The 18,316-nt window shown below is 39.7% G+C and overlaps 1 protein-coding gene across 6 annotated transcripts in view; it reads left to right on the forward strand.

The window, feature by feature from the left end:
* SCAF11 (SR-related CTD associated factor 11) overlaps positions 1–7,594 on the forward strand; it is a 69,213-nt gene extending 61,619 nt beyond the window's left edge. For 3 of the 6 annotated variants that reach the window (XM_081130542.1, XM_081130545.1, XM_081130547.1), the window contains 5 exons: positions 524–3,517; positions 4,232–4,578; positions 5,865–6,083; positions 6,435–6,554; positions 6,805–7,594. In XM_081130542.1, the coding sequence (XP_080986668.1) occupies positions 524–3,517; positions 4,232–4,578; positions 5,865–6,083; positions 6,435–6,554; positions 6,805–6,951 (3,827 nt within the window). In that variant the 3' untranslated portion in view covers positions 6,952–7,594. The remainder of the gene's footprint in view (positions 1–523; positions 3,518–4,231; positions 4,579–5,864; positions 6,084–6,434; positions 6,555–6,804) is intronic. The other 3 variants (XM_081130543.1, XM_081130544.1, XM_081130546.1) reach the window with 3 other exon arrangements.
* The last annotated feature ends 10,722 nt before the right edge of the window (positions 7,595–18,316 follow it).

Below are 18,316 nucleotides of genomic sequence, written 5' to 3' on the forward strand. Positions count from 1 at the left end.
TTTAAAATTGTTCAAACTAGAAAATCCCTTTTATTTTAAGAAATTTCAAGTTAGTTTTCAAGGACTGATTAGAAGTCTCCCTTCTGTTTAGGGCTTCAGTGTCCAAACCATAGACCTTTAGAATTAACATCTCCTATTTCTTAACTATGAAAAAATAATTTGAGTCTTTCTTTGTGGATAACTTGTTTTCTCTTGCATTTTGCCTAGGTAATACCAATTCATAAAGCAAATAGCAATTATTAGACCAAATATTTTCTTTTGTTTTTCATTTGTTTTTTCCTATAAAATTGCCCACATGGATTCAAATCTTGTGATAACTTATTTCAGGAGCATTAAAAGAAGCTGAGAAATACTGATACTACTCAGATACTAGTAGCTGTACATTTATTCATAGTTTGATTCCTAAGTGTATTTTGTTTCATTCTGTTACAGACGTCTATTTTATGCTAAAATAAGCTGAAGCCACACTATGGTTTTTATTGAAACATATACTTACTTTTTACTCTTTAAAATAAAATATTAGGTACGTCTTGCATGGGACATGCATTAGCACATACTCAAGAAGGAGAAGAGAAGAAGCAAACTTCTGGTACATCAACCACCAGGGGATCAAGACGAAAACCTGCAGCAGCGACTCCTACAAGGAGATCTACACGTAACACAAGAGCCGAAACAGTCACTCAGTCTCAGAGATCCCCAGTATCAAATAATTCTGGGTGTGATGCCCCAGATAACAGTAATCCATCTGTAAGTGTTTCTTCTTCAGCGGAGTCAGAAAAGCAAACAAGACAGGCCCCAAAACGGAAGTCTGTAAGAAGAGGAAGAAAACCACCTTTACTGAAAAAGAAACTTCGGAGCTCTGTGCCTCCTCCTGAAAAAGCATCTTCCAGTGATTCAGTAGATGATGAAACAGCGGAATCTGACACACCACCTGTGTTAGAGAAAGAGCACCAGTCAGGTGACGAAAGTAGTAACACTTGTACTGTGCAGACAAATGTAGAAAGTAAGTCTGCTAATAACTTGAAAAGTTGCGGTGAGCAAATAGAAGAAAGTGAGGAACATACTGAGAATCATGATACAGAGGAAAAAGAGGAATCTTCACATTCTGAGTCTTGTATCCAAGATCCTCCCGTTCTAGTTGGAGCCGAGGAGGAAGTTCAAAAAGTTGAGAATACAGATACCGAGGAAGTTCAAAAAGTTGAGAATAGAGATACTGGGGAAGTTCAAAAACTTGAGAATATAGATACCGAGGAAGTTCAAAAACTTGAGAATACAGATACCGGGGAAGTTCAAAAAGTTGAGAATACAGGTATCGAGGAAGTTCAAAAAGTTGAGAATACAGGTATCGAGGAAGTTCAAAAAGTTGAGAATACAGGTATTGAGGAAGTTCAAAAAGTTGAGAATACGGATAACAAGGCTCATGTTTTTTGTTTAGAAAGTGAGATTTCTAAAAATATTTCTGAAGAAGAAGGTGATCCACTAGAAAATCAAGACCAAATATCTCGACCTTCAGAATCAGAGGTAAAAGCAGATAAATGTACAGATCATCCTCCACATGATTCTCTTACATATTCAGCATCTGAAGTTGAAGTACACCAACCTGTACCAAGCCTAGGTGAGTTATCTGAGAATGCAGAGGTAGTGGTTAATGCAGAAAAAGTTGTGGAGGGTCATGAAGATAAAGTTATAGGTATTAATGATGAAGAGGTTATAGGGAGTCCTATAGTAGAAATTATTGATGATAAAGATTCTTCAGTAAAAGCAGAACATCTTGTAGACAGCCCAAAATTAGAATCTTCTGAAGGTGAAATTACACAAACAGTGGACAAAACAGCTGTTGTGAGCTCAGAGATTCAGTTGCCTGGGCGTGTTGAAACTGAAGATGCAGAAATAATTGCAACACGTGATACTTCAGGGAATGAAAATTTCAGTAGTATTCAAGACTCTGAAAATAATTTATTAAAAAATAATCTTAACATCAAATTAGACACATCTTTAGAAGAGAAGGCTGAATCCCTGGTTGAACATCCCAGAGCTACAAAATTACTTAACACACACATTGAACAGATTCAGAAGCATTTGAGTGAAGACAATAATGAAATGATACCTATGGAATGTGATTCATTTTGCAGTGACCAGAATGAATCTGGAATTGAACTGTCTGTAAATGCTGATGCTAAACAACTGAACAAAAGTTCTGCAGAGCACGGTTCTCAAACTAGTATTCCATCTTCTGATCCTGTAAGTGAAAAGGCTGAAACTGTATCTCAACCATTTGAAAGCCCCGTAGATATGACAGATAAAGCCAAAAAGCCTCGTACTCGAAGATCTAGATTTCATTCCCCATCTACAACTTGGTCTCCCAACAAAGATGCTGCACGGGAAAAGAAGCGGTCTCAGTCTCCATCTCCCAAAAGGGAAACTGGAAAAGAAAGCAGGAAGTCTCGATCACCATCTCCCAAGAAAGAATCTGCAAGAGGACGGAGAAAATCTCGTTCTCAGTCCCCAAAAAAGGATATTGTAAGAGAAAAAAGGCGATCGCAGTCTCGATCTCCAAAAAGAGATAGCACTAGGGAAGGCAAAAGGTCAGAATCACTATCCCCAAAGAGAGAGAGTTCTAGAGAGAATAGAAGATCTCAGTCAAGAGTGAAAGATTCCTCTCCAAGAGAAAAATCCAGGTCCCGGAGCAGAGAAAGAGAAAGTGATAGAGATGGATCGAGGAGAGATCGAGATAGAGATAGAGAAAGGAGAACCAGAAGGTGGTCTAGGTCCAGATCTCGTTCTAGATCACCATCAAGATCTAGAACAAAGAGTAAGAATTCATTATTTGGTAGAAATGACAGAGATAGTTACTCTCCTCGGTGGAAGGAAAGATGGACAAATGATGGTTGGAGATGTCCTCGAGGAAATGATCGGTACAGAAAGAATGACCCAGAGAAACAGAATGAAAATACAAGAAAAGAAAAAAATGACAGTCCAGATGCTGATGATCCAAATTCTGCTGACAAACATAGAAATGACTGCTCCAGTTGGGTAACAGAAACAATAAATTCTGGGCCTGATCCAAGGACCAGAAATCCAGAAAAGTTAAAAGATTCCCATTGGGAAGAAAATAGAAATGAAAATTCAGGGAATTCTTGGAATAAAAACTTTGGTTCAGGTTGGATGTCTAACCGTGGTAGAGGTAACCGTGGCAGAGGCACTTACAGAGGTAATTTTGCCTACACAGATCAAAATGAAAATCGGTGGCAAAACCGAAAACCCCTCTCAGGGAATTCAAATGGTTCAGGGAATGAGTCTTTCAAGTTTGCAGAACAGCAACCCTATAAACGGAAAAGTGAGCAAGAGTTCTCATTTGATACACCTGCAGATAGGTCCGGGTGGACATCTGCATCTAGTTGGGCTGTGAGAAAGACTCTACCAGCAGATGTGCAAAACTATTACTCACGACGAGGGAGGAATTCCTCGGGCTCACAGTCTGGATGGATGAGACAGGAAGAGGAAACAACTGACCAGGGTAACGTATTCTGCACTTCTATTTGAGAAAAGAGATTATAAATTTAATATCTTATTTGTATGAATTGAAATGATCCATCTTCATAGTTTTATAATGTTAAATTGAATCCCATTTGTTTACACACTTTACATTTTTAAAGTATATATACACAACAATATTTATTTTCTTCTTTCATTCCACCCCTGCCCCAGACTTTACCAAAGACTTTAATATTTTAAGTACAATTTGCTACAATAGAAGAATTTAGGATGTTTTGATGCAGGATTTAACTTTTACTTATTTTATTTCAGATGTATGCACGTGAATTATTTTGAGAATTGTTCTCATGTAAATAAGTCACTCTTCCATTAAAGATTTATCTTTCCTTGGCTTTTTTGTTAATAATGCAAGAAATTATTTCCAATTTAGTAACCTAAGTAAATTTTGTATTTCTTCAGTCAGTAAGTTTCTTGAGCTGTTGATTCTTTGCTAATAGCGATGGATATTATCATGTAACCTTATTCTTAAAAATTATTTTAGATGAATGTTTTCATTTAGAAAATCAGCCCACATTATTTAGAAATGACAGGGTAAAGCCAAGTAATTGGAGATTAGTTTAGGTGTTCTTAGTCTGTTAATTGCTATTTAATTTTCCTATAACCAGCAGTTACTTGCTTCTCTGTCTAAAGAAATTTGTAACGTGATCTTTTTCACAAGTCTTTTTTCTTTTGATAGATTCTAACCTAAAAGACCAAACAAACCAACAAGGTGATGGTTCTCAGCTACCTATAAATATGATGCAACCACAAATGAATGTAATGCAGCAACAAATGAATGCACAACACCAGCCTATGAATATCTTCCCATACCCAGTGGGTGTTCATGCTCCTCTGATGAACATCCAACGCAATCCATATAATATTCATCCTCAGCTACCCTTGCATCTGCACACAGGAGTACCTCTCATGCAGGTAGCTGCTCCTACCGGTGTATCTCAGGGACTACCACCACCACCACCCCCTCCCCCGCCATCCCAGCAAGTCAGCTACATGGCTTCACAGCCAGATGGAAAGCAATTGCAGGTATGTTTTTAGCAACTCAAGTTTAATCAGCATAGCCATTGGAAACATTTAGCTATTAGGGGCAGATGTTCAAGAAAGGGCATCCTGGCATCCAAAGTAGTTATTTTTTTTATTAGGTTTATGCAGCGATTTTCAACCTTTTTCATCTCATGGCTCACATAAACTACTAAAATTTTGCGGCACACCAAAAAAATAGATTTTTTGCTGATCTGACAAAAAAATAGTTGTAAACTTGATTCACAGCAGATGGCTATTGTTGGGTTGGTGTTGTCATTTTTATATTTGACAATCTAAAGAGAAAGAGGTCAGTGCCCCTGACTAAATCGTCAGGTTTTGAATGTTTTAAAAATTGCGGCACACCAGTCAAAAATCACTGGGTTTATGATAAATCTTCATAACCCCTTTTTCACACTTCTTCCCCTAACCTCCCTCCCCCTAAGTGAGAAACTGAATTGAATGTATATTACTAAGTCTAGGCTACATTATGCTGTCATTGATATCCAAACAGGTTTTTTCAGATTAAAGAGACCAGATAATAATGAGCCAAACTAGAACTGTCATGGGAGCTTTAAAATTTTTCCCTAACTTACTGGATTTTTTAGGGGTTGGAAACTTGTGATAAAATATTGTAATGAAGCTTGTATTCTCTTGTTTGGACAGATGCCAGTTAATGCTGTTCATTATCCATTACCGTCTATTTCATTTTCACAAATTTACCATGCTAAAAAGAAGAGGAGTCTCTAGGCATATAGATAATTTGAATAGTAATTTATAAACATTGTGTTGCTTATAGTTTTATGTCTACATTTCAGAAATTCTAGAATCCTGACAGCAAGATATAGTTGGAAGAAAGGGGAATGGGATTCCAGAATACAGGATCTTAAATCTTTTTCTGCTATCAGCTCACAGCAAGCCAGTCACCTTCACTGCCTCATTTTTCTCCCGTCTTAAAGCGGGCACTAATTTCAGTCAATTTCCATTAAGAGCCTTGCAGGAAAGATACTGTTCTTTAAATGTTGTTCTTGTTTTTAGTGTTAATGTCGGAACATTACAATACACATACTATAATTTAAAATGATGTTGACATATTTAAATAGGGCTCTGTTTAAGAATGTCACTCATTTTTCTTCAGAGTCCTTTAAATATAAATGACCTGAAATATGCATTTCTCTTAGGTACTAAGGTTGAATTGCTTTGAATTTTTTAAATGTTATTTCTAATACATGACTAAAAGACTTCTGTTGAGTACAAGTAGTTCATTAATTGACGATAACTCTTTAAAACAGGGTATTCCTGGTGCTTCTCATGTAAGTAATAACATGAGCACACCAGTCTTGCCTGCTCCGACAGCAGCCCCAGGAAATATGGAAACAGTTCAGGGACCAAGTTCTGGTAATGCTTCGTCATCAAGTCACAGCAAAGCCTCTAATGCTGCTGTAAAATTGGCAGAAAGCAAAGTAAGTGTTACAGTGGAAGCCAGCGCAGATAGCTCGAAGACAGACAAGGCAAGTTCAAGGTTGAGAGCAACCTACATAATTTTGTATCTGATAAAATTGAAAAAATAACAGCTTTCTGTTGTATAAGTGGTAAAGGGAACTTACTGATAGTGTTAAATTCTATTATTATTTGAAAGGTCCTGTCTGAATACGTTGATGCCCAATGGGTTACTAGTAATATTTCATAATTATTTTTAGAAATGCTTGATATGTTTGTTAGTAAATTTTGTTTATAACAGTAATATTTGAAGAGCTCCTTCTAATAATGCAAATGCAGTGTTTTTAATTTTATATTTTTAAAGAAATTTTTTGGAAGCATGCAATTGGGCAAATAATAATTATACATTTTCCTCTTATCAGAAATTGCAAATCCAAGAGAAAGCAGCACAGGAGGTAAAACTGGCCATTAAGCCATTTTACCAAAATAAAGATATCACCAAGGAAGAATATAAAGAGATTGTACGAAAAGCAGTAGATAAAGTAAGTTGTAGCTTCAGTGGAGTTCTGTATGTTTTGTTTTGAACTATCTCTATTTTAATAAAGGAATGCTTAAATCTAATTAAAATAAGAGCTACCTTCTTCTAATTGTCTGCTTCTTAAACTTTTGAATAAGTTCATATGAGGTATGAAACATGGAAAAAAGTCTGCTTTGGGATTAGTAGTTTTTCACAAAGCTTTATATTTTGCTCCCTTTAACTGTGAAAAAAAAATTTCCCCCATTTTTTCATAGGTTTGTCATAGTAAGAGTGGAGAAGTCAATTCTACTAAAGTGGCAAATTTGGTTAAAGCCTATGTAGACAAATACAAATATTCACGGAAGGGAAGCCAAAAGAAAACTCTGGAAGAACCTGTGTCTACTGAAAAAAACATAGGCTGAAATGGAGAGCACTATAAAGGACACTGTCAAGATATCTGCAAAGTGCAATTCCAATATGTACCTTTAACTGAAAATCATACATAACTGTGATTGACATTTGGTTTTGATAAAATTATTTTTTTTAACGTAGGATATAATGTTTTGTTCAAAATAAATAATAGTTCTGCACTGTAACTTCTATATCCTTTCCTTCTCTCCCCCGCCAATAAAAGCAAATTCAAGGGAAAGTAAAGGGGTTAAAGGAATGTGCATTTTTACTAGGACTGTGTTACAGTGTGGACACTAGAAGATGTACAGCTTTTTGATTTGAACAATGAAGTGCATAAATTAGAAATTTCTAAGTGCACTGGTTTTGGAAGATATATATATATATATAATACGTTTATTCTGTCTGGCTAAAAGTAAAGTATGATCTATATGATTTTTCCCTCTAATTATAGAAAGTTAAGTAATGTATTACCATGAAAAATATTTCTAATAACAGAACATACCAGTTGCAGGGCTCCTAATCTGTATTTTTAAAGCACACATCTGAATAAATTGCTTAGATAGAAAACAAATTATCACGAGTAAAATTCAGTGTTCAAAACTTTGGAACACTGTTGACCTATTGTATCACCAAATAAAGGGTATGCTGCTTGTTTTTCTTTGTGCCTTTCTTTCCCCCGATTGAGATGAAGCAGTTTCATTTGCTAGATATACAACTTTGGCAGTCTAAATTCTTTGTTGAATGTAGAAGACCAGTTTGGAAAAAGTGTTGACTTTGTAAAAATTGTAAAAATATTATTCTTTCATAATATTTCCTACCTATTAGAGATGATAAATTATCTGTGCCAACCAGAGAACTGCTTTTAAGTGGTGGTGACCCTCCCGTCCTTGGAACTAAGGTAGAATTATAAGACTCACTTTAGTGGCTTCAGGTGGTTGTTCATCTGTCCAATCACTAATGAAGTTCTTTTCACACTTGAGAAATCTCCACATGCTTTACAATGAATAAAGTTAATTTGGTGACTAGATGATGGCCATTAAGCATGTTGCAAAAATCTTGACATTAAAATCTGTGTTTTGGAAAGGGAGTGGAATTAAATAATGGCATTTTGGTTAGGCCTTCAGGGACTAGAGATTTGGTGTGTTTTTTTTAAATACTAGAATATGTTAATTTTTATAAAAGGTAAGTTAAAAGTATTATAGTACCATTATTTTAATAGGCATTTTGGAAGAAAACAATGGGTTGTCTCCATGATAATCTGTCTTTAATTCTAGTAACAATTTTCAGTAGATACCAAATATAACTGGAAAGCTATTCAGATAAGATGTTAATGGCTCAAAGATAAATATATGCCTCAGTGAGACAGACCCTTTTATTCGCTAAACTAGCAAGAGCAATACGCTATAGGACTGCTTTTCTGAAGTAAAGATTGTGTTTCTCAATTTTATGTGTATAATACTTTCCTGGTGCTAGCTTTGGTAGGCAAAATATTTTGAAATGATGGCCCCAGTAATGATTGTGCTAGTTCATAATTTTTGTTAGGTTATGAGTGTAATCCCAAAAAGTAATGGAAATACTTCCAAGCAGTTTTTGATCTTTATTCTGCATTTCTGGGCATTTGTAATATGGTATTCTACTGATTTATATATATATATTTTTAATTAAAATTTGTGTTTAGATAATGGGGGAAGAAGTGTAGAAGTATATTTCTTCTAATTAAATATTAAGACAGTGTTTTAAATATCAATGCACACATCCTCACTTATTTCAGCTTTGAGCTCTAGAAACAGTTGTGTGAACTTTAAATCTATTTTGAGTTAAAGTTGTTCACACTTTGAAAATTTTGTAGCCGATTAATCACACAATGCCTGCTTTTCCTTTGTTTTCTTTCAGTGACATTTGGGAATTGGGTGACATTTTAAAAGTTGCTTTACACCATTTATCTTTTGCAAACATGTTTAAAATAAGCTTTGAAGAAAAACTAGGTAGTGTGGTCAAGTCTCAGATCTTTGGTAGCACTGTCATGAATTATTTCCACCTTTCCTGAAAATAAGGTATAGTCCACATGTGGATGGCATACCGGTTAGACTGCATTTAAAATAGCTAATGAAGAATGTTACTGGGTTAGATTTTCAAACTTGGAAATATTTAAGAATGTGTTAGAAAGTACATGCTTTATGTTAAAAAATATACTGCTTTAACATTCCTCAGAAATTTATATTAATTTTGCATGTGCGCAAACTTAATCAAAAACATTCTGTGGGGTTACAGATTTCTCTTGTTATTTATGAAGATTCAGTATTAACTTGACCTTTGGAACCTTGGTCCCTTCAACTTACTAGTCGCATTGACCAATGTTTTAGGCTATAGTGATGCCTAGAATTTTGAGACTAAAGGTAGTTATTTATTATTTGAACATTCCAAAAGTTTTGTGATTTTTTTTATTGCCCTGGTAATTACCACATTTTCTTCATCATCTTCCTTTAAATGGCCATGGTGTGTGCTGCTTGAATGTTCCGTCCAAAAGATGGAGCTTCGGAAGCACAGGGGCTGCCTGTGGTCCTTGAGACACTGTTGCTGGTTTGAGGATGGAGTGCTGTCTACTGAAACAATGCTCTTAAACAGATATGTAGTATGTAATATTTTCTAATAAATTCTTTTGATAAACAACATAGTGTCGTTAACATTTTATTAAGAATCCTGGGAAATGGACTTTTACCTCATTATAACTCTTTCCAGACATTTGTTATTTCTTGGATTTGTACCAAAGTAACTAGCACCATAGTCGATGTCCAAGTTGTAAAGCAAGCTGAGTTACCGATAAGCATCTCTTTTAATAGCATTATTTTTCCTAAGAAAAAAAGTCATTGTAGGAAATTAGAAAAACTTTAGCAAATAAAAATTGTAGAGGGAAGAAACGGAATAACAAAAGAAGAATCAGCTGTAACTCTTCCATTTAAAGGCAACAACTATTAACTGATCAAACGGCACATGATTGTTGTAACTCATCCTGTTCACTTGATGTATTGATGTAATAAAAATTATTCTACAGCACGATTTTTCATGGCTATATAGTATTGTATTACATAGATATTCCTTAACTTAAAACAGTCTTCTGTTGGATATTGTTTTTACTAATATAAGTAAGTTAGTAAAATATAAATTGTACTAATATAAATAAGACTGATACAGCCCTGGCTGGGTAGCTTGGTCAGGGCGCATAGGGGAAGCAACTGATCGATGTTTCTCTCCCTCTTCCTCTCTCAAATTAATCGTTAAAAACCCACCCTTGGGTGAGGGTTAACAAACAGAACAAAAACCTTATAACATTAGGTGAGGATTAAAATAAAAAAAGAACTGCCCTGGCCATTTTGGCTCAGTGGCTGTTAGAGCGTCAGCCCACTGACCAAAGGGTCTCAGGCTCGAGTCCTGGCCAAGGGCATGTACCTGGGTCACAGGTTTCCAGCGCGGGCCCTGGTCGGGGCGAGCGTGGGAGACAACTAATCAATGTGTTTCTCTCACTTGATGTTTCTCTCCCTCTCACTACCGTCCCTCCCTCCCTTCCACTCTCTGAAAACCAATGAAAAAAATAAAGAGCTAGGCAAAGAGAACAAGTGAGTTGACAGAGGGATTAGGGGTACAAAAGGGCTGTGGCCAGAGAGCATGGCAACCCTGAGCCTAGAATAGTCGTAATGAAGATTGATGGCGATACATAGGGAGCCCCCCAAAAGTGTATACACTGCGAATGATTTTAAAGTCAGTGTTTATTAACGTACAGTTCATTTTCAAAATTTAAAAGAATCTACATAAATGAATCTTTTTTGTCAATGCCTGTTTTCAAACTGATGACCGTTTTGATCCAGGTGCTGCTGATAACACAAAGCAGTGGAATCGCAACATCAAGAATCATTTTGTTTGGTATTTGGTTGCCCTCAATTCATCAACTGCTGGGGGTTTTATACCATAAACTTTATATTTTATGTATCCCCATTTAAAAAATCTAGTGGAGCCCGGCCCAGCGTGGCTCAGCGCTTGAGCATCCAGCTGGGATCCAGGAGATTGGGGTTCGATTCCCGGTCAGGGCACATACCCGGGTTGCAGGTTCGACCCCCAGTAGGGGGCGTGCAGGAGGCAGCCAATCAATGACTCATCATTGAGGTTTCTGTCTCCTTCGCCCTTCCTCTCTCTAAAATCAATAAAGACATATTTTTAAAAAAAGTCTAGTGGATAAATTTTCTTAGTTCAAAGCTTAGTCTGGCTTCACCCATTATTCCAAATCAGTTAAACCTGAAAAGAAGTGAAAATTAAGTGAGTTGTCAGTTAAAGTGTGTATTCAATTTTTGGGACACACACTTGGAATAATTATAAAGGCAGTGTTTGTACTTCAACTGCATTTTCAAACTTCCAATAGCATGTTTTTTCTTGTATATCTTTATTGATATCAGAGAGAGGGAGAGGCAGAGAGTAGAAACATCAATGATGAGAGAGTCATTGATCGGCTGCCTCCTGCACGCCCCCTATTGGGGGTCGAACCTGCAACCCGGGCATGTGCCCTGACCTGGGACCAAACCTTGATCTCCCGGATCATAGGTTGATGCTCAACCACTGAGCGATGCCGGCTGAGCTCCAATAGCATTTTAGGATGGATTTCCTTTGTTCAGAGCTTAGTCTGGCTGAAAAGAAAGAAACATCAGTTGAACTATCAGCTGTTGAACTGTGTATATGTGTTTTTGGGACACCCTGTCTTATTCAAATAAAAGCTTTTAAGCAGGATGTGTTTGACCTGATCAGATTTGTATTTTAAGCGATTGCTCAAAATCTTTAAAGGCTCAATAAAAGTGCTTAATAAACATGAAAAGTGCTCAACCTCACAGTTAAACAATGTAATTTTATCAAACTAATAAAAAGAATTTTTAATTCTGACAGGAGTGCCATGAGGAAACTCAGTATTGGTGCGAATGCAAATGTGTACAATTTTTCTGAAAGGAAATTTGAAAATAAGTAGAAAGAGCCTTAAAAAGGCCACATATGATATAAAGACACTGGTCCACATAATCCTTTCTAGATTTAATAGTGGAAAACTGGAAGAAGGTAGTTAAACTGCTTCATTCACGTGAAGGTATTCAGCTATTTTAAATGTTTTCAGGTAAAAAACAGAATAGCATTAAATGCAGAAAAAATAGGAACAAACTACAATATTCCGACATTATTTTTAAAGACCAAAAAATACAAAGTATTGATAGAGGTTATTTCTGGATAGCACAGCATTCTCTCTATGCTGTTCTTTGGCTTCCAAATTTCCTATAGAGTACAAGAGCTGTATGATCAGGAAGAAAAAAAAAATTGCAGTCCTCAATGCTTGGGGAGTGAGGGGAGGGGGAGGGCCTGGAGGCTTTGCTCTCGCTGGAGAGCTGCCAGCTTCCCACCAGCACTGGCCTGAAGTCTCAGCTTGAGCACCTGGCTGTGACAGGCGTAAATGGCTCCCCACACAGCTCCCAAGGGAAGACTCAGCCTCCTCTGGTAGCTGAGGGGTGCTAGTCTGGAAATATCAGCCTCCACTGGCTTTATAGGCTTAGGAAGCCCTAAATCATAAGGCAGTAGACTTCCCAAACCATAACTAGGTTGAGCATATTTCCCTCTCAATCCTGTGAGCACTAAAGAAGACAACCCATTGGTGGTGGTGAAGTGGGGGCTCGTGGCTTTAGAGTTCAGACAGAACTAGGGCACAGCTTTGTGACCTTAAGTATGTTACTTCTCTGAGCTGGAGTGACCTATATAAAAGGCGCTGTTGCTCACCTGCCTTGAGGCTTGAGATCATAGATGCTGTCAACAAAGGCTACTGCCACCAATCCAGTGCCAACAGGAGTCCCCCATGTGGGGTGTAGTGAAAGGAGAAAGTTAAACAGTTCACAAGCCCGAGAAAGGCAATCTGGGAAGGAAACAAAGTGCCTTCATGGAGGCACAGGTGAGGCCAGTTCATATAAAGTCCCGCCTTGGTCCCTGATTGGTAAGAATTGGGTGATCTGATCGGTGGTTATGGAGCCATTCTGATTAGTCAGTACGGATGCAAATAAGCATATAGCTGCGCAGCTCCGATCGGATGGGGTAGGTCTTAGCCTTCTGGTTGCACGATTCCAGGAACATATTTGTAAGGTTTGGCGCAGAGGCAGGAATGCAGGTAGGAGGCTTAGCCGCTCTGTGGCTTTGCCCTGCTATGCAATGTACTTGAAAAGCCTCTGTAAACAATGCATGCTAGACTCTGATTATGAATTTGGGCCCTGTTAACAAGAAATCCTTTTTGGCAGGTATATTCCTTCTCAGGGTCAACAATGTGAATGGCAAAGTATCTTACTGGATAATTTCTGCTCTGATATCCAGGCTGTTTTCCCACTGTCTCCTCTTGGATAATGATGGATGGAAATACAACTTGCTTGTTCAGTGGTTTGCAATCTAGATCGTATTTAGGTTTGCAAGGTAGCTCTCATCTCAGACCAGTTAGTGTCTCTGGGTGTGGGATAGTTCATGATCTCCCAGGTGGAGGCCAATGAGCAACCAAGGAGCAAAGCACAATCAACTTTTTAGATCCCCTGTACATCACAGCTGTTCTGTTAGAAAAACATAATTAATTAGGTCACAGCTTGTCTTCAAACTGTTTGGATTCTATCCCTGCTCTCCGAAGCAGCAGCAGCACCTGAGAATTTGCTCCCCTGCCCTTTTTAAACCTTGTTTTCAAATCCTAATCTACTTTATCTGGGGTTAGACCCCACTAAGTAGACAAATGAGGTCTTGAACATTTCCAGGGTGTTCACACACTTCCAGGGTGCAATCAGACTCTTGCAGAAGCCCAGCTGTTGATAACGTCAGGATGTGTACGCTTAATTCCACAGTTTTTATTTACACACTCGCCTAAAGGAATTATAGACGCTTCTAAAACTAACAATGTAACATGGCTTTTTCTAAATAATTTCAAGGTGCCTTTCTCTTTTCCACTTTAACAGCTGACATCATGTCCTCCTTAGCTCTAGCAAGTACAAGTTTGATTGCCAATCATAGCAGCAGTGGCTAACGTTGAGTGCTTCTTACTAGATCTGTGCCAATATTTTATTCACATAATCTTTCATTTTCATAACCCTGAATGTAGGTCCTATTACAAACCTCATTTTACAATGAAATGAGGAATGAAGTTACCTGAGATCACTCAGCTAGTCAGTGGACAAGTCAGACTTCACAGATGGGCCTGAGTCCGAAGTCTATCCCTGTAACCAATCTCACAGTCCCGCCTCTCAGCTCATCGCGAGGTCTACCCAGCTACATGTGACTCCAGTTGCTCTTCCTCACTCAACTCACCCAGGCAGGTTGGGCACCGGAAGTGGCTTTTCCATGTTTCTATATCCACTGCCTCTCTCCAGAGTACATGCAGTTCTCATCACTCAGTCACCTATGACCAACTGGTCTCCTGGCTAGTCTCCTAGGTAAGAGACTGAAGTTAGTATGTGTGCACTTAAAATTGTGCTTTCTGTATTGGACTGTGGCAGCTCCCAGCTCCTTTTCTTTATTTTTCACTGAGCTATGATTTTAACAAACCATGCCAATTTTCAAAGGGTGTACAACTCAGAAAGTTGCCTGTTCCCAGGCAACAGTGTCCTGTTGCCCTGCAAGAGGGAATTTGTTGAGAGGGTCAACCTCAAAATTAGTGTTATCTTTCAGTTTAGCTGTAAAGAGGGCATCATATCTGAAAATTCAAGTAGATAAATTCTCTCTGAAGCAAATCCTAAATGTTTTTACCAGCAGTTTAGGGAAGTCACAGTGTCTAGTCCAGGGATTCTGGAGCCCGTCTCAACCAAATTTGGTTCAACCTATTTGCTACCTTTGGTTTCCAGACTACACTTCATGGAGCCCTTTAGGTTCTTTTGGCAGCGGAGTCATTTCTCTGCTTCAGCGACACCTACCCCAACTCTGCTCCTCTCTGGAATTGTCAAAAGTTTTATGTCTGGTAGTTTTGTTTATGTGTATGGAGAGTTTATAGCTTTGATCTATCACTAGTTATTTAACTCCTGCACCAGTTTATCTATAATCTCTCTTCCTGAGCAAGATTTCTCCAAACTCGGTCTCTTGCCACTACTAAGTCAAATTTCTATTGGCCTTTGTCTAAAAGACATTTTTCTGTCTCCTCAAAGCCCTTCCGACTTTGCCTTCCGCACTCATCAACCAAATGAAGCCTGTCACATTTTGAACTCCCCAAACACTGTACAATTCTCATGACCCTTGTTTTGCCTTTTGCCGTGTTGGGTGGCATTTGTGAGCTTGTCTTAGGCTCAGAGCAGGACTGTCTCCTTAGCCTTCCACACAAGCAGCAGAGGGACGCCATCAACACTGCAAGCTGGATGAGATTGAGGTATGGGAGGGAAAATCCTATTAACATCCTGAAAATGTTGAAGAGGAACAACCCTGACCAAAAGAGTCAGCTAACAGTTGTCCCAACTATACACCAGAATGGATAGTGGTTGATTGGAAACTATGGTTTCAATTTACTATAAATGTCTGCCTAAGAAATGTTCCTTTGTTAAGGGAATTCCCAGAAAGTTTTGCTGGCTCTAAGAGGTTGAGTGATGTCAAATTAATAAATGAAATACATGGAAAATAAATCAGAGGAATTATGGAAAACCTAAGACAACAAAATGCACGAAAATACTTAATACAAAAATAAAGATTGACGGTTGAAAAACAAGATGGCGGCGAAGGTAACAGCTGCACCTGCCGCCTCCCGCAACCACATCAAAATTACAACTAAAATCCAGAACCACCGTCAGTCAGAGCCTCCTGAGATCCAGCTGAACAGAAGCCCCACAGCCAGGGAACTGAAGGAGCATCGAGACCGGGAGGAGGGATGGAGACGCGGGAGGATGGGGCTGAATCGCAGACTGGGCCGCGGGCCCACACCCGGTGCCGCGGGGTAAACCCGGGAGGGAATCTCGGCGGCGGAGTTTTCCCGGAGGATGGAGGGGTCCCAGCCCCACAGCAGGCCCCCAACCCAGGGCTCCAGGGCCGGGAAGAGACGTCCCCACAACTCCGGGCTGTGAAACCAGCGGGGACTGTGGCTGAGGGTGGCGGAGGCTGCGGGAGCCCCAGCAGCTCCTCCTAAAGGGCCCGGCACAGACTCACTCGGACGCTCCCTCTGAGCCAGCGCCGGGCAGCAGCTGAAAGGACCTGGGACACTCGGGGGGAACTAACCTGCCTGAGATCCAGGCGAGAGCTGGAGGGGCAGCTTCCTCCCGGGCAGAAGGGCTGGCGGAGGCCGTGGCTCCTTTGGCGAGTCCTCCCCACACACAGCCGCAGGCAGGCGCCATGTTTGAATCGCCAGCACCTGACTCACACCTTTGGCCCCGCCCCGTGATTCCCGGAGGCCCCGCCCCTCCCCACCTGGAGCTCATCCAGGCCATTTCCAGGGGCTTTTCTGTGCAAGTGGCCTCTCAAGCCTCATGCTTAGGACTTTCCTGAAATCTCTCAAACAAGCAGCAGCCGGCCCCATAGGGCTTGATAAGCGGCCCCAGGCCTGGCACTAGCGGCAGCCTGCATTGGCTCATAGCTTGGCCTCTCCTGGACACCTCCAAGCCCAGCACAAGTAGCAGCCATCTACGGTTTGCTGTGTAGCTCATGCTGGGTGGCCCTGGGCAAGGCACTGGCACAGGCTGACTTTGCACCTCCCGGGAGGCCCAGAGACAGTGCATCTGGTGGTCAGACTCGACCACGCTGGATTACAACCCTACCACATCCACCAGTGACACACTCAAGGGGCACACTTGGTGAACACCAAAGCCCCACTGAAGTAAATCCTGCTCCATAGGGGTCTCCCCAGCACAGCAGCTCTTTGGCTGTAGTTGCAGCTGGTCCTCACAGCCGATTGGCCTGGGGGTCAATTCCTCCCAGTGACACCAACAGCACCCAAGGCTCAACTACAACAGGACAGTGCACACAGCCCACACAGGGGAGCACCTAGAAGGCCCAGCTCAGGTGAATGGGGAGGCTGAGCCACTGGACCCCACACGACACCTACTACACAAAGCCACTCTATAAATTCCAGGAGACATAGCAGCTCTACCTAATACATAGAAACAAATACCTGGAAGCAGCCAAAATGTGGAAACAAAGAAACATGTCACAAAGGAAAGAACAGAAGAAATCTCTAGAAGAGTAACTAGATGAAATAGATCCAAGCAAGCTAACAGATACAGAATTTTATTTATAAGGATGTTTAAGCATATTAGTAGGAGTATTACGAAAACTGAGAAAATCGATGACATAATAAAGTACCAATTTGAAATGAAGGCTACACAAACTGAAATGAAGAATAATTTACAGGGAATCAAGTAGAAGACGCTGAGAACAAAATCAGCAATTTGGAACATGAGGAAACAAAAAACACCCAACCAGAAGAGCAAAAAGAAAAAAGAATCCAGAAATATGAAAATAGTATAAGGAGCCTCTGGGACAACTTCAAGAGGCCCAACATTCATATTATTGGGGTGCCAGAGAGGCAGAAAGAGACCAAGGAATTGAAAACCTATTTGAAAAAATAATTACAGAAAACCCCGCCTACCTAGGGAAAGAAATTGACTTTCAAGTCCAGGAAGCACAGAGGGTCCCAAACAAGAGGAACCCAAAGAGGCCCACACCAAGACACATCATCATTAAAATTCCAAAGGTTAAAGACAAAGAGAGAATCTTAAAAGCAGTAGGAGAAAAGCAGTTAGTTACCTCCAAGGGAGCACCCATACGACTGTCAGCTGATTTCTCTACAGAAACTTTGCAGGCCAGAAGGGAGTGGCAAGAAATATTCAAAGTGATGAAAAACATAGAACTACAACCAAGATTGCTCTACCCAGCAAAGCTATCATTTAGAATTGAAAGTCAAATAAAGAGCTTCACAGATAAGAAAAAGCTAAAGGAGTTCATCACCACCAGACCAGCACTACAGGAAATGTTGAAGGGTCTTCTTTAAGAAGAAGCTAATGAACAAAATAATCTGATGAACTAGATAGATCCAGAGACATTGATGCATGTAACAGACGATCATATTTCAGAGGGAAGAGGGAAGGGGCGTGGAGGGTGGGAAGAGATTAACCAAAGAAGTTATATGCATATATGCATAACCCATGGACACAGTCAATAACAGGGTGAAGGCCTGGGGAGGGGGTGGGAGCGAAGTGGAGGGGGTCAATTGCGGGGGAAAATGGTATACCTGTAATACTCATAACAATAAAGATAAATTTAGAAACTAAAAAAACTAAAAAAATACAGATTGGCACCCAAAATAGATGTCTTGTGTGTACTAGCAGTCTTGACACCCCGTGGAAAGAATCCTCCTGATTTCTCACT

This window comes from Miniopterus schreibersii (assembly GCF_964146895.1).
Source record: "Miniopterus schreibersii genome assembly, chromosome: 2".
Taxonomy (NCBI): Eukaryota; Metazoa; Chordata; class Mammalia; order Chiroptera; family Miniopteridae; genus Miniopterus; species Miniopterus schreibersii.